We start from the raw sequence: 13,872 nt of genomic DNA on the forward strand, positions 1-13,872 counted from the left end.
TGACCGAGACACCTCTCTAGCCAATAACCAACAGCGGGATCTGGATACCCATGTTGGCTCCCACATGTTCCACGATGATCTCATCGGATGAACCACGATGTCGAGGATTCAAGCAATCCCGTATACAATTACCTTTGTCAATCAGTACTTTACTTGCCCGAGATTCGATCGTTGGTATCCTAATACCTCGTTCAATCTCGTTACCGGCAAGTCACTTTACTCGTTCCGTAATGCATGATCCCGTGACTAACTACTTAGTCACATTGAGCTCATTATGATGATGCATCACCAAGTGGGCCTAGAGATACCTCTCCGTCATACGGAGTGACAAATCCCAGTCTCGATCCGAGCCAACCCAACAGACACTTTCGGAGATACCTGTAGTGCACCTTTATAGCCACCCAGTTACGTTGTGACGTTTGGTACACCCAAAGCATTCCTACCGTATCCGGGAGTTGCACGATCTCATGGTCTAAGGAAATGATACTTGACATTAGAAAAGCTTCAGCAAACGAACTACACGATCTAGTGCTATGCTTAGGATTGGGTCTTGTCCATCACATCATTCTCCTAATGATGTTAACGATGTGATCCCGTTATCAATGACATCCAATGTCCATGGTCAGGACACCGTAACCATCTATTGATCAACGAGCTAGTCAACTAGAGGCTCACTAGGGACATGTTATGGTCTATGTGTTCACACATGTATTACGATTTCCGGATAACACAATGATAGCATGAACAATAGACAATTATCATGAACAAGGAAATATAATAATAACCATTTTATTATTGCCTCTAGGGCATATTTCCAACAGCCTCCACCTGTTGGGGAACGTAGTAATTTCAAAAATTTCCTACGCACACACAGGATCATGGTGATGCATAGCAACGAGAGGGGAGAGTGTTGTCCACGTACCCTCGTAGACCGAAAGCGGAAGCGTTAGCACAACGCGGTTGATGTAGTCATACGTCTTCACGATCCGACCGATCAAGTACCGAACGCACGGCACCTCCGAGTTCAGGACACGTTCAGCTCGATGACGTCCCTCGAACTCCGATCCAGCCGAGCTTTGAGGGAGAGTTCCGTCAGCACGACGGCGTGGTGACGATGATGATGTTCTACCGACGCAGGGCTTCGCCTAAGCACCGCTACGATATTATCGAGGTGGATTATGGTGGAGGGGGGCACCGCACATGGCTAAGAGATCAATGATCAATTGTTGTGTCTATGGGGTGCCCCCTCCTCCGTATATAAAGGGGGAAGGAGGAGAGGGCCGGCCAAGGGGAGGAGGCGCGCCCAAGGGGGGCAATCCTACTCCAAGTAGGATTCCCCCCTCTTTCCTAGTCCAAGTAGGAGAGGGGAAGGATGGGAAGGAGAAGGAGAAGGAAGGAGAGGGAGGAAAAGGAGGAAAGGGGGGCCGGCCCCCTAGTCCAATTCGGTTTGGGCTAGGGGGGCCGCGCGCCCTGCCTCCTCTCTTCCACCACTTTGCCCATGAGGCCCATTGCTTCTTCCTCGTATTCCCGTAACTCCCCGGTACCCCCGAAAATACCTGAATCACTCGGAACCTTTCCGATGTCTGGATATAGTCGTCCAATATATCGATCTTTACGTCTCGACCATTTCGAGACTCCTCGTCATGTCTCCGATCTCATCCGGGACTCCGAACTACCTTCGGTACATCAAATCACATAAACTCATAATACAATCGTCATCGAACTTTAAGCATGCGAACCCTACGGGTTCGAGAACTATGTAGACATGACCGAGACACGTCTCCGGTCAATAACCAATAGTGGAACCTGGATGCTCATATTGGCTCCCACATATTCTACGAAGATCTTTATCGGTCAAACCGCATAACAACATACGTTGTTCCCTTTGTCATCGGTATGTTACTTGCCCGAGATTCGATCGTCGGTATCTCAATACCTAGTTCAATCTCGTTACCGGCAAGTCTCTTTACTCGTTCCGTAATACATCATCCCGCAACTAATTCATTAGTTGCAATGCTTGCAAGGCTTATAGTGATGTGCATTACCGAGTGAGCCCAGAGATACCTCTCCGACAATCGGAGTGACAAATCCTAATCTTGAAATACGCCAACCCAACAAGTACCTTCGGAGACACCTGTAGAGCACCTTTATAATCACCCAGTTATGTTGTGACGTTTGGTAGCACACAAAGTGTTCCTCTGGTAAATGGGAGTTGCATAATCTCATAGTCATAGGAACATGTATAAGTCATGAAGAAAGCAATAGCAGAATACTAAACGATCGTGTGCTAAGCTAACGGAATGGTTCAAGTCAATTACATCATTCTCCTAATGATGTGATCCCGTTAATCAAATGACAACTCATGTCTATGGCTAGGAAACATAACCATCTTTGATCAACGAGCTAGTCAAGTAGAGGCATACTAGTGACACTATGTTTGTCTATGTATTCACACATGTATTATGTTTCCGGTTAATACAATTCTAGCATGAATAATAAACATTTATCATGATATAAGGAAATAAATAATAACTTTATTATTGCCTCTAGGGCATATTTCCTTCACCACCGCCTCCGCCCAATCCTCCCCATCCATTCATCAAAGGAAATATCGTGTGACCCTGCAACTATCCACCGGGCCTTTGGGCACCAACGTTGCGCACCACCGCATGCGCAAACTAACCCAGGCACACAACCACAAAGGCGCATCGTGCCCTTCTGAGGCAGGAAAGGCGCACTCTGTGTCGATTTGTCAAGCAATTGCATAAAACGAGCGAGGAGAGTGACTAATGGGCCTGCCTGTTTGGCACTCCACAAATCCCGATTTTGGGAACCTTCTAGAAGGTTCTGGTTCTGGTCAAGTTTTTTTCGTATTTCTTTTTTCAATTGTTTCTTTTACCGATTTTCTTTTATTTCTTTTTCTTTTATATTTTTATTTTCTAAAATGTTCATTTTGCCCAGTTTTTTTAAACAATTCGGAATTTTTTAAAATGTTCACATTTTCGAAAATGTGCAGAAGTTTTTGAAAAAAGTTCATATTTTTTAATATTGTTCAGAATTCAAAAAATGTTTCTGTTTTCAAAATTTGTTTATAAATTAAAAACTTCTCAGAAATTAATTTTTTACCATTTTCAGAAATTATTCAGAATGTGAAAAACCTTCATGTTCTCAAAATTTGTTCGCAAAATAGAAAATTGTTTGGATATTTCCAAATTTCTTCACAAATGCAAAATGTTCCCATTTTCAAAATGTATCCGGTAATTTTAAAAAATTGTTCACTTTTTTAAAAAGAAATCGTGGTCTCAAAAAAGTTTAGAAATTAGGGCGTGCTATGCGTCCACCGACTGATCTTTTTAAAAGATTGCTGGGTCGCGAGTCATCAGATCTGCCGCATCGAGCGGCCGAGCGCGCCTCCACCATTGCAACATAGGTCTTGTTGCAGAATTATTTTTACAAGACAGGTCTTATTGCAGAAATTTTTTGTAACAACTGTTTTGTTGCGATTTTTTTGCAAAAATTTTTTTGCCACTGGGTCTTGTTGCAGAAAAATTCCGCAAAAGAGATTTTGTTGCAAAACATAGACTCATCGTAGACGATTGCAGCACCACATATGTTTGAGAAGCATAGCTCCTATTGCAGAAGCGCGTTCGACGAAGGATGGTACACAGGCCCTCACTTTGGACGCGTGTCATGCAGGGAAGGTTGCGGACACGGCCATTGCGATCTACCGGGTGATGGTAAGCATTTCCCCTTAGAAATTTCGGACATTGTTCACTTTTCAAAAATATTCGAAACAAAAAAAAACTAAAAAACTGTTGCTACAGTGACAGGTTCGCTATAGTGGCTGGCCAAGCTCATGGAGCCTACAGGGAGTCCAGGTTCATGGTATCGGTCCGCTGCGCTACAGGCTGGCCAAGCAAGACTTGCTGCCGCCAATCCACTACAGTTGGCTCACTGAGCGAGGAGCCGCCAAGCAAGACTATATGGTACTCCCTCCGTCTCAAAATTCTTGTCTTAAATTTGTCTAAATACGGATGTATCTAGTTACATTTTAGTGTTAGATACATTCATATCTAGACAAATCTAAGACAAGAATTTTGGGCGGAGGGAGTAATTGAAGAAAATGAAAAAGTGGTTTCTACTGCTATTTTGTTGTGTGTGTCTAACATTTTAGTCATGTTCTAATTGGTCCTTGATCCAGTGTAGATATCTCAACTTCTTGGGGTATGAAGTTAATTACGTGCGCAACTTCACTGACGTTGATGATAAGGTAATGTTCCATGTTATATATGTATAGCTTCTTACTATCAGTTGCTTTCTTTAAAACAAAAGAACTGCCTTTTATTCGTGCTTCTGAACATGTACTTGTACTGAGAGAGCCACATTGACTGCCAAAAGAAGTTTGTTATCCCACTCGTTGGATCAGTTAAAAGTCTCAGATTAGACTACTCAAAATGTGATGATTTTAAGCAAATACAGTGACGCTCTGGCTGCTACTTTAGTTTGATTTCAAATTCCATTGATGCATGCCGCACAGGAACTTGGTTCTGAACTACAAAATAATAATTCCAAGTTAATTTGTCATAAATTTGAACATAGTTAGATAAGATTCACCCTTAACTATCAGCTACCTTGCAGCCATGGGCGCATGATTTATGTTCTGGAGTTGGGCTGGTGTATTACTGCCATTTTATGTTTCCACTTTAGATCAACACCTCACTCTGTTCATCTTCCCGGCACGATGCACTTTTATTACATACATGTGATTTCATTATTTGTTTCTCAAACTGAACTGCTCTTCTAAATACTTCTTCGTTTATACTTGCTATGGTTTTGCAGATTATCGAACGGGCGAAACAGAATGGTGAAGACATATCCAGTTTGTGCACTCGGTTTATTAATGAGTTTCATACTCACATGAGTGAGCTGCAGTGCCTGCCTCCCACTGTCGAGCCTCGTGTAACGAAACATATCAAAGATATTGTAGATTTAATCAACGAGGTATTTCCGATTTCCCCGTTACTGTTCAAAATCACATCCAATGGCTATACCAACCCAGCTGTGTTACTGTTCAATGTTTCTATTATGTCTTATTGTCATGATATTTTTCCAGCTTCTTGTTGCTCCTTAATTTTTTTAACGCCAATGCATTTGTTTGTCAGCATTCAGATTAAAGCATAACAAACACAGTCAATCATGTGTGTTGTATATGATAATTGTATTTTATCTCTCGCACTATTCACTTGGTAAAACTCTTCCCACTTTGTGTATGTGAACAGATAATCAAGAATGACAAAGGCTATGCTGTAGACCGCGATGTCTACTTTTCAATCGATAGATTTCCTGAATATCTCAGTTTATCTGGTAGGAAGCAAGATGATAATCTTGCTGGTTCGCGGGTTGATGTTGACCCAAAAAAGCTGAACGATGCAGACTTTGCATTATGGAAGGCAAGTTTGATGCATCGCCATGAACAGTTTACTCTTGTGCATCGCCACTTCATTCTCATCCTTATTACCGTGTCCAGGCTGCTAAGGAGGGTGAGCCTTCATGGGAGAGCCCTTGGGGTGATGGAAGACCAGGATGGCATATTGAATGCAGCGCAATGAGTGCTCGCTATTTAGGACATGTATTTGATATCCATGGTGGAGGGGAAGATCTGATATTTCCTCATCATGAGAGTGAGCTTGCACAAAGCCGAGCGGCTTATCCAGAAAGTGAGGTCAAATGCTGGATGCATAATGGTTTTATTAACAACCGTGGCGAGAAAATGTCGAAATCAGCTAATAACTTCGTCACGATCAGAAGCGTAAGGGGACGGTGTCTGACTTCTTTTAATATTTCTCATTTGAACTCGTATGGTGGTTCCTAACATGTGTAACGTTTCTCTTCTTTTCAGATTATGACTCAGTACCATCCTATGGCTTTAAGATTTTTCTTGGTACGCGCACATTATAAATCTGACATGAATAACTCTGATGAAGCACTAGAGATTGCATCTGATCGTGTATACTACATTTATAAGGTGATTTGCTTAAACTTTGATATTTTATCATGATTTGGTTTCAAATCAAAGTTTAGCCACCATTTAACATACTTTTTGCCTCATCATTGGAAATCTGAACCTGACCTTGTGGTCTTTGGCTATCTTCCGTAGTAATAATATCTCACTTGATATTAATTTCATGCAGACCTTACATGACTGCGATGAAACGGTGTCTCTGTATCGTGAAGAGAATATATCTGTCCCCGTCCCAGCTGAGGAGCAAAAACTGGTTGATGGTAAATTAATCCTTTTTTTAATTGTGGTCAAGGTTTGGATGCTCTGAATCCTTGGGGTAAATTCATTTCTAGTTCATAGTAGTTGATTCAAACAAACACATTTAACATTTTCAGAAGTTGCAGCAAAAACTGGAACAACAAAAGAAGAAGCAACAGCAGAAGAAGCAGCAGCAGCAGCAGATACCACAGAACAAGCCAGAAGACCACATTCAAGCTCTGGCTGCGCTGAGTGCCGAGATTAAAAGCAAACTGTCCATCCTCGGCCTGATGCCACCATCACCTTTGGCAGAGGTACTTACTACTAAAGCCACACTATGTATCTAGACAACACGTCCTTCTCCTCTTATGACGATGAGTGCAACGCAAACATGAACAAATTTCAATCCAACAGGAACTGGAGCATCTGAAGGAAAAAGCGTTGACGCGAGCAGGGCTGACGGAGGAGTCGCTGCGCGAGCAGATTGAGCAGAGAGTCGCGGCAAGGAACAGCAAGCAGTTTGACGTTTCGGATCATATCAGGAAGGACCTTGCCAGCAAAGGCATCGCCCTGATGGATGAGCCTACTGGTACGGTGTGGAGACCATGCGAACGAGAGTAGTTGCGGCCTGGTTTAGCAAATGACACGGGTTTCCAGTTTCGGTGAAGAGATGATGAGAGCTGTGTTTGTAGTTGTGTACTTGTATATACTTTGAGTACTACGTACCGTTGAATCTCTGTTATGGATTTGCATCTTATGTTAATAGTTGCATTCGAATGAACAAAAATGACGAGTTGCCCAGCGCGTTCGCCGACGTGTCGGACGGGTCGAAGACTTGCCCCGACCACCATGGATGAGTAGAGAGTGGTTTAGGGTTTAGTGTCGATCGATGTGAAATGGTGAGGGCTGTGTTGTGTGCTCGACTGGTTTGGGCTGAAATGGAGCGGAGCGGTGCATGCAGACACAAAGTCTGCATGCAGCTGCGCAAACTCCACCAGAGCGGCAAACTCCAGCCCCCGGTTAGAGTTAGCCGCCGAACTGCCAACATGCCAAAGTCCATGCTCCGAACGTTGGCTGTCAGAGGCCAGGTTAGAGTTAGCAGTCGCTCTCTCGGTCGGCATACTAAGTTACATAAGGGACATACTGTGCTACATTCAGACACACTTTCTTACATAAGGGCGTACTGGGTTACATGAGGTACATAGTGTGTTTCCTTCTCAAAATATAAGGCGTGCATTGATTTTTTGGTCTTTATCGCACAACTTTGACTATGATTTTCACTTACTGTATACCTACAAAATTATTATAAAGACATAGGAAATAGAATTCTTTTGTGAGAAAAATACAATGATACATTGATACATGTTCAATTCATGTATTTCGGTATATATTATTGGTCAAAGTCATGCATCAAAGGCCGTGTAAAATCATACACGCTTTATATTTTGGAAAGGAGGGAGTACTGTTTTACATAAGGAACATACTGTTTTTTTTTTGGGGAATTGTTTGGATTGCTTACCACATGTGTCACGTGGTAGGAACATACTGAATTGGGTGATACTCATTAGTAGTAGGAGATGGGGGAGGGATGGACAAAGAAGGGCCACCCGCCTGCTACTGGCCACCAAGACCAGCTCCACCTGGTCTCGCTGCAGGAGGACGACTGGACGGACAAGGGCCACCCGCTAGATACAAAACCCTCAAGTCGCGGCGAGTGGCGGTGACCTGCGTCACCAGTCTATGCTTCGAACGTGGGCTGTCATAGGCCAGAGTTGGCGGACAAGGAATATGGTGTAGCACGCACCAACCGGCCTTCACACATCGATATCCAAGGCCGGAAGAATTCATGGTGCTTAACGTCGTCACGGCGGCGAGAGATATTCGTATTTGAGAGAAGCAACTAATGAAGGCCTCTATTTTTTCGCTCAAAATATCTTAATGAAATCTGCGGGTTGCTTTCCCTCGCACCAGGCCACATCCTAGCTAACTGGACCCTCGGCCCATTGCCACCGAGGTATGGCACCGAACACGCCCCTTACAGCCTCGTCCAGCAGGAGCTCCTAACCAGTGCCTTCAGTGCCAGTTTCGAGTTCTGGTGCCTACAGGGCTATCTAGTGGGCTTCTATTCGAAGCCCGATCGGGTCGTAGCCAAGTCTTTTTCGTTCAACTGCTCTCGATTGTTGTCTGTTTCGTTCACCCATTTCTCTGGTTTTCATCTCCGCATTATGTTAGCACAAAATTTTGTGACGAATTCTTTTAACTCCGTATTTGTTGAAATTTTATTACAAAAATCGAGTATGTCTACCATTTTAGAAAGCAATACTAAAGAATAGAGCACGTATAAATGTTTTAAAGAACATAGTTTAGTCTTTTTAGAGAAAAGCTACGAGAAAGAACGGTGTCATATTTTTCCCGGCAAATGATTACAAACCAAAAACTATTATCTTGAATCCAGTTTCGATAAAGGAACATTTAGTACAATGAATATTTAGTACTGTGGAATATTTTTCTGAATGAACAATGAGCACCAAAAAAATGTTCATTCAACCACAAAAATTGTTTCATTTGAAGAACAATCCATTTGCAAACAAAATGCGCCAGTCTTGTATCTTGAACCTGTTACAAGTAAAAAAATTAAAAAATGTAAATAGGTTGTTGGCCATTGGAGGAAAATTACCATTGGTTGGAATAAGAGACGGGTTCATTTGAATATTTTTATTTGCGAAAAATGTAGTTTAAATTTTTAGGGGATCTTACTTCATGAAAAAAAGATGACAAAAAAGCTGGAAAATAGCTGAAAAATGATTCACTTGAATAGCCGGAATCCCTATGAGAAAATAGAAAAGTTAAAAAATGTATTTTTAATTACAGGAAAAAGTGGGAACTAACATGATTTTGCAAGAAAGCCTTGACTAATGGTAGTTGAACTTCACTGATGTAGCAAGTTGCAATCTCAAACAAAAAAACTTCTCTCAGAGCCTGCAGATCATGCTGCACAAAAACATACATGGCACTCTCTCATCCTTGTTGATAACTATCGTAGGTTCTGGTTTGGAAAATAATTAGAATCATCCCGGGTCTGAAACTTAGCAGAAAAAAACATATTTGTAAGTTTTCAGAAATTCAGAAATGCACGTATATACTGAGTTCAAATATATGTTTTCAAAAGATATACTTGTAATTTTTTAAAAATTCAGAAACGCATACTCTCGGAAAGTCATATGGCCATTTTACCGACCTTCGGGAAAACAGAAAACCCAAATTTTATCATCTTCATTTCCTCAGTTTCATCGGGATCTAAAATTGTTATAGTATTTCATTAATATTTACACCTGTAAGTTTCTTACTAATGCATATACACGTGATTGTCTTCAGAACTTTTTAATACAAATTTTAACTAAAATCTAGACAATTCCAGTGTGTTGCAAGATTTCTATTGGCTTAGCCTGCGACCACGCGTCCATCATTTGTACAGTATTCTTTTTGCAGGGATTGTTAAAAAATTATTGATTTTGTACGCAATCAAGTTGGTTTATCTATAGTTTTATTGTTAGTGTAACTTTTTTTTTTTGTTTCCAACACACATGAGCTGGAAAAAACAATCTGGAGTTGGCCTGAGTGGAAGGGGATAAATGATTTGGTTTCAGTCAGAGTGAAACAAAGGAAACCACGATTTGACGTTCGTCCGAGGTGGACGGAGAAAACCAATGTGGCGCGGTCCGGGTCAAAGGAAGGAAAAGAAGCTCTGTCTTAGGGAAGGATAAAGAAAAATTGATGTTGCTCCATACTTTCGGCCCCCAACACATAGTCGACATACACACGAGGAAGCAAGGGAAAAAAGACGCATTTCTCCATACTTTTACCGTCGGACAATCGCGGCGGAGAACAGAAGATGCGGAAAACAAACTTATGGTGCTCGTCCATACTTGTTGTGTCGCACTGCCGGAACACCGCAATGGGGAGAAGCGAGAGAGAAAAGGCGCAACAGAGGACTCATTTTCCCGAATTCAAATGATATGTTTTTTTTTCAAAATTCAAATCATAATAATGGAGAAAAAATAAATTCAAATCATATGAAGGTTTTTGTCAAAAATCAGATCACATTGATGAACGAAGAACAAAAAAGTCAAAAAGACCGACCGTATACGTCTACACGGAACGGATCGTATATCCTCGGCGAACCCGATGTACCAGCATAGGCTGGTGCGTGAACGGGTCGTCGTCTATACATCGGCCTTTTGCCTCGGCAGACCCGATGGGCCAGCGCTACCTGGCTCGTGACGAGATCGTCGGCGATGCATAGCCCACCAGCAGCCTGTTTAAGCTGCGTAACATATTTAGAAACGAGCAGTGTGGTACTCCCTCCGTTTCATTTTACTTCGCATATAAAATTTGTGTGGAGTCAAACTTCACAAACTTTGACCAAATTTATATAAAAAAATATCAACATCTACTATACCAACTATACATAATATGAAACTACATTCCATAATGAATCTAAGATATTCCTTTGGCCTTGTAAATATTGATACATTTTTCTATAATTTGGTCAAAATAGAGATAGTTTGACTTCACACAAAAGTTATATACAGACTAAAAAAATAAAGGAAGTACTATTTTTTTTCAATCGGACCGGCCAGTGCAAGTGCAGCGGTGGCCAGCGCAGCAACAGCAGCGGCAACGGAGGCCAGACACAAATAGTCATCAATCAGGGTAAAACATCTTTTTCTTCATGACCAGATACATAAATCAAGCTGGGAAGCTACACACAACGACGACATACATACATGGACGATCAGATTCAGAGACGGCTATACTGATTGAGGCCGATATAGTCAGCGGTGAGAGGCTTGAAGATGCGCCGCTCGTCATTGTCGAGGGCGGCGGCCAGCCTGGGCCACACGTACATTGTGAGGAGCCAGTCGCCGCCTCCTGGGCGCGCGATGATCTGCACGAAGCCGTCGCACAGTCTCGCACCGTCCTTGGACGTGGGCAGCACCAGCGCGGCCCGCCCGAAGCCGAAGTCGGTGTCGAAGCTGAAGGACGTGAACGCTGTCACGGCCAGCACCGGGCTGCCCAGCCCGACGGTGGCCGTCTCGACGTACTTGGCAGCCCTGTGCTCCTCCACCCAGTCCACGAGCTGCTGGAAGTGCTCGTCGGTGGCCTTGGACCTGATCGACTCGCGCACCGCCGACGCGATGTCCGGGAGTGGCCGCCCGCGGAGGCCCTCCACGCTCGCCTCGGCCACCGCGAACGTCGTGACGTTGCCGACGTAGTTGCGCATCACCGCCTTGAACCTCAGCGCGGTGAGACGGCGCCGCCCGTCCACCCACCAGCCCATGCGGCAGCTCTTGTCGGACGAGCCCACGACGGCGGCCAAGGCCTTCCACAGGTACGCGGACAGCGCCTCGAGGCGGGTGGCCTCGCCGTCCGCCCGGCTCCGGCTCGCCTGCGCGCGCAGCTTCTCGAGGTCACGCGCCTCCACGTAGTAGGTGCGCTGGACGAAGGAGCTCTCGGTTGTGAGAGCGTTGACGAGGTGCTCCTCCTTCAACGCCGTGAACGCCTCGCCTAGCGACGGGCTGTACGACGGCGGGGCGCGTGGGCGGAACACCGAGCGGTCGTGGTTCGGCGCGGCCGACACGGACCCGGAGCGCGCAAGCTCGGACCACGCGTTGGCGAGCATGCACAGCGAGTACCCGTCCAGGAGCATGTGGTTGCTGGCCCACGCCACGGCGAACCCGCCGCAGGCGAACGACACCAGCTGCACCGAGAGGGCGACGGCGGCGTCGTACTGGACAGGGACGCCGATCTCAGCCAACGACGCGCCCAGGTTGCCATAGTTGAGACTCGCGAGAGCCACGCCCACCTCGCCGAGGACGAGCTCCGCGCCCTGGTTGTCGCAGTGCAGCAGCTCCGGGCGCCCTGACCGCGGGTCGGCGACGATGCGGCCGGTCAGAGGGAGGAAGTGGTCGAGCAACGACGGTAGGCTGGCCTCGAAGGCTGCGACCACGTCTCGGAAGCCGCCGCCGGCGTTGGGCCTACGGTAGGCGCAGAAGAGCGAGTTGGGGATGCTCTGAGGCAGCAGGTCGAGGTTGGAGACGGCGACGACGCGTGGTGCGGCCGCAAGGGCAACAGACGCCTTCACCGTGCTCCGGCTCAAGACTAGGACACGCGAATCCTTTGCCATTTTCAGTGCTAGTGGTGTGATGTAGGTACGACTATAGCTATGGAACGACGATCAGCTTGCATTGTGTGAGAATCTCTGGGGCCGAGCACTAATAATCTTCGATCCAGTGGTTAGCAAACACAAGTTGACCTTATGATTAAGAAAATCCAGCAATTTTTATTGGTGACTGCAGGGACCAGGTCTAGCTACCTCTACCAGGGCAGCATTGGATGCCAAATTAGCAACACGGACACATACGACAAGATCCAATTAACACATGACTGATCAAGTGCGTGCACAATAGGTGTAGAAGCATCATCAAAACTACAAAAAAAAAATTATTGACCTAAAAATAGTATCATTTTTTTAAAGAAAACTGGTAATTTTCTTAATCTCTATTCCTAAAGAGAGTTGATAGTCTCACTTCATCTCCCACCAACCCTATATTACGCCAACGAGCGTCATACAAACAATCTTCCAGTAAAGTGCAGCCAAGTTAGGCCGGCTCATTAACACATGACTGATATTAAGTGCGTGTACAATAGGTCTAGAAGCATCATCAACATCAAAACTATAAAAGATATACTGTCCTAGAAATAGTATCATTTTCTTAAGAAAACTGGTAATTTTCTTAGTCGGGAGAGTTGGTAGTCTCGCTTCACCTTCCACCAACCCTATATTACGTCCATGAGCGTCATATAGACGATCTTTCGGTAAAGAGCAGCCAAGTTAGGCCGGCCCATTTGAGGCGGGCATTAACTTAATCAAAGCGGCATTTTTCCAAAACAACTTGATGCCTTAACTCATTCAAATCAAATATTGACAAAATCTTAACTAAATCCAAATTTTCCTTGCCTTCTCCTACTCATACCAAAATCAAATCAAATTTTACCAAAACATCAACCATAACCAAAGTTGTCCGGCCCATTTGACGTGTGCGCTCGTTCTTAATTTTCCTTTTTTTTCTATGTTTTGTTTTTTGATTTCCTTTATCTGTTTCATTTTTTCTATGACGCATCTATTATTTTGTGCTCTGCATACTATCAGAATCGACACTTACCAAAAAAATCCAACCAAATCGACACTTTCACAAAAGAATGTCATGCATTAACTCAAACAAATTAAATCTTACCAAAACATTATAATCAAAGTTGGTCGGCCCATTTGACGCGTGTGGGTGTTTTTGTTTTTCGTTTTTTTTCTCGTACATTTTACTGTTTTGGTTTATTTTTTCCGTTTCAGTTTTTCTGTGACCAACGTATTATTTGTGCTCGGCGTACTATCTGAATCGGCAGATACCTGTACGCCATGGTGAGTTGGTAGTATCGCCTACATTCCGGTTAAATGACCCCACCGAATTTTTCTATCCCACTTATTTATTTAAACCGGTTTTTAGCCCACTGATCTACTTAATTCTGTTTTATGTGCCAAATCTATGCAAATCATG

The 13,872-nt window shown here is 44.1% G+C and overlaps 2 protein-coding genes across 2 annotated transcripts; one reads left to right on the top strand and one right to left on the bottom strand.

Annotated features, from left to right (window-relative positions):
- The first annotated feature begins 3,150 nt into the window (after positions 1-3,150).
- On the top strand, positions 3,151-6,880 carry LOC109784118 (cysteine--tRNA ligase CPS1, chloroplastic/mitochondrial-like). The gene is made up of 10 exons (XM_073497570.1): positions 3,151-3,257; positions 3,603-3,737; positions 3,831-3,986; positions 4,202-4,270; positions 4,840-5,001; positions 5,280-5,540; positions 5,900-6,025; positions 6,192-6,314; positions 6,397-6,573; positions 6,674-6,880. Exons 1-10 carry the CDS (start codon positions 3,225-3,227, stop codon positions 6,878-6,880), a joined length of 1,449 nt encoding a protein of 482 aa, XP_073353671.1. The 5' UTR covers positions 3,151-3,224.
- Positions 6,881-10,965: 4,085 nt separating this feature from the next.
- Positions 10,966-12,503, bottom strand: LOC109784124 (coniferyl alcohol acyltransferase-like). Its single transcript, XM_020342721.4, has one exon. It carries the CDS (start codon positions 12,444-12,446, stop codon positions 11,061-11,063), a length of 1,386 nt encoding a protein of 461 aa, XP_020198310.3. The 5' UTR covers positions 12,447-12,503; the 3' UTR covers positions 10,966-11,060.
- Positions 12,504-13,872: the final 1,369 nt, after the last annotated feature.

This window comes from Aegilops tauschii, chromosome 1 (genome assembly GCF_002575655.3).
Source record: "Aegilops tauschii subsp. strangulata cultivar AL8/78 chromosome 1, Aet v6.0, whole genome shotgun sequence".
In the NCBI taxonomy this organism is placed as follows: Eukaryota; Viridiplantae; Streptophyta; class Magnoliopsida; order Poales; family Poaceae; genus Aegilops; species Aegilops tauschii.

Excerpts from the sequence above, each read along its gene's own strand:
- LOC109784124 (XM_020342721.4), bottom strand. The coding sequence starts at position 12,446 with ATGGCAAAGGATTCGCGTGTCCTAGTCTTGAGCCGGAGCACGGTGAAG.
- LOC109784118 (XM_073497570.1), top strand. The coding sequence starts at position 3,225 with ATGCAAAATGTTCCCATTTTCAAAATGTATCCG. Across the intron at positions 4,271-4,839 it reads TCACTGACGTTGATGATAAG|ATTATCGAACGGGCGAAACA; the intron begins GTAATGTTCCAT and ends ATGGTTTTGCAG. Across the intron at positions 6,574-6,673 it reads CACCATCACCTTTGGCAGAG|GAACTGGAGCATCTGAAGGA; the intron begins GTACTTACTACT and ends TCAATCCAACAG.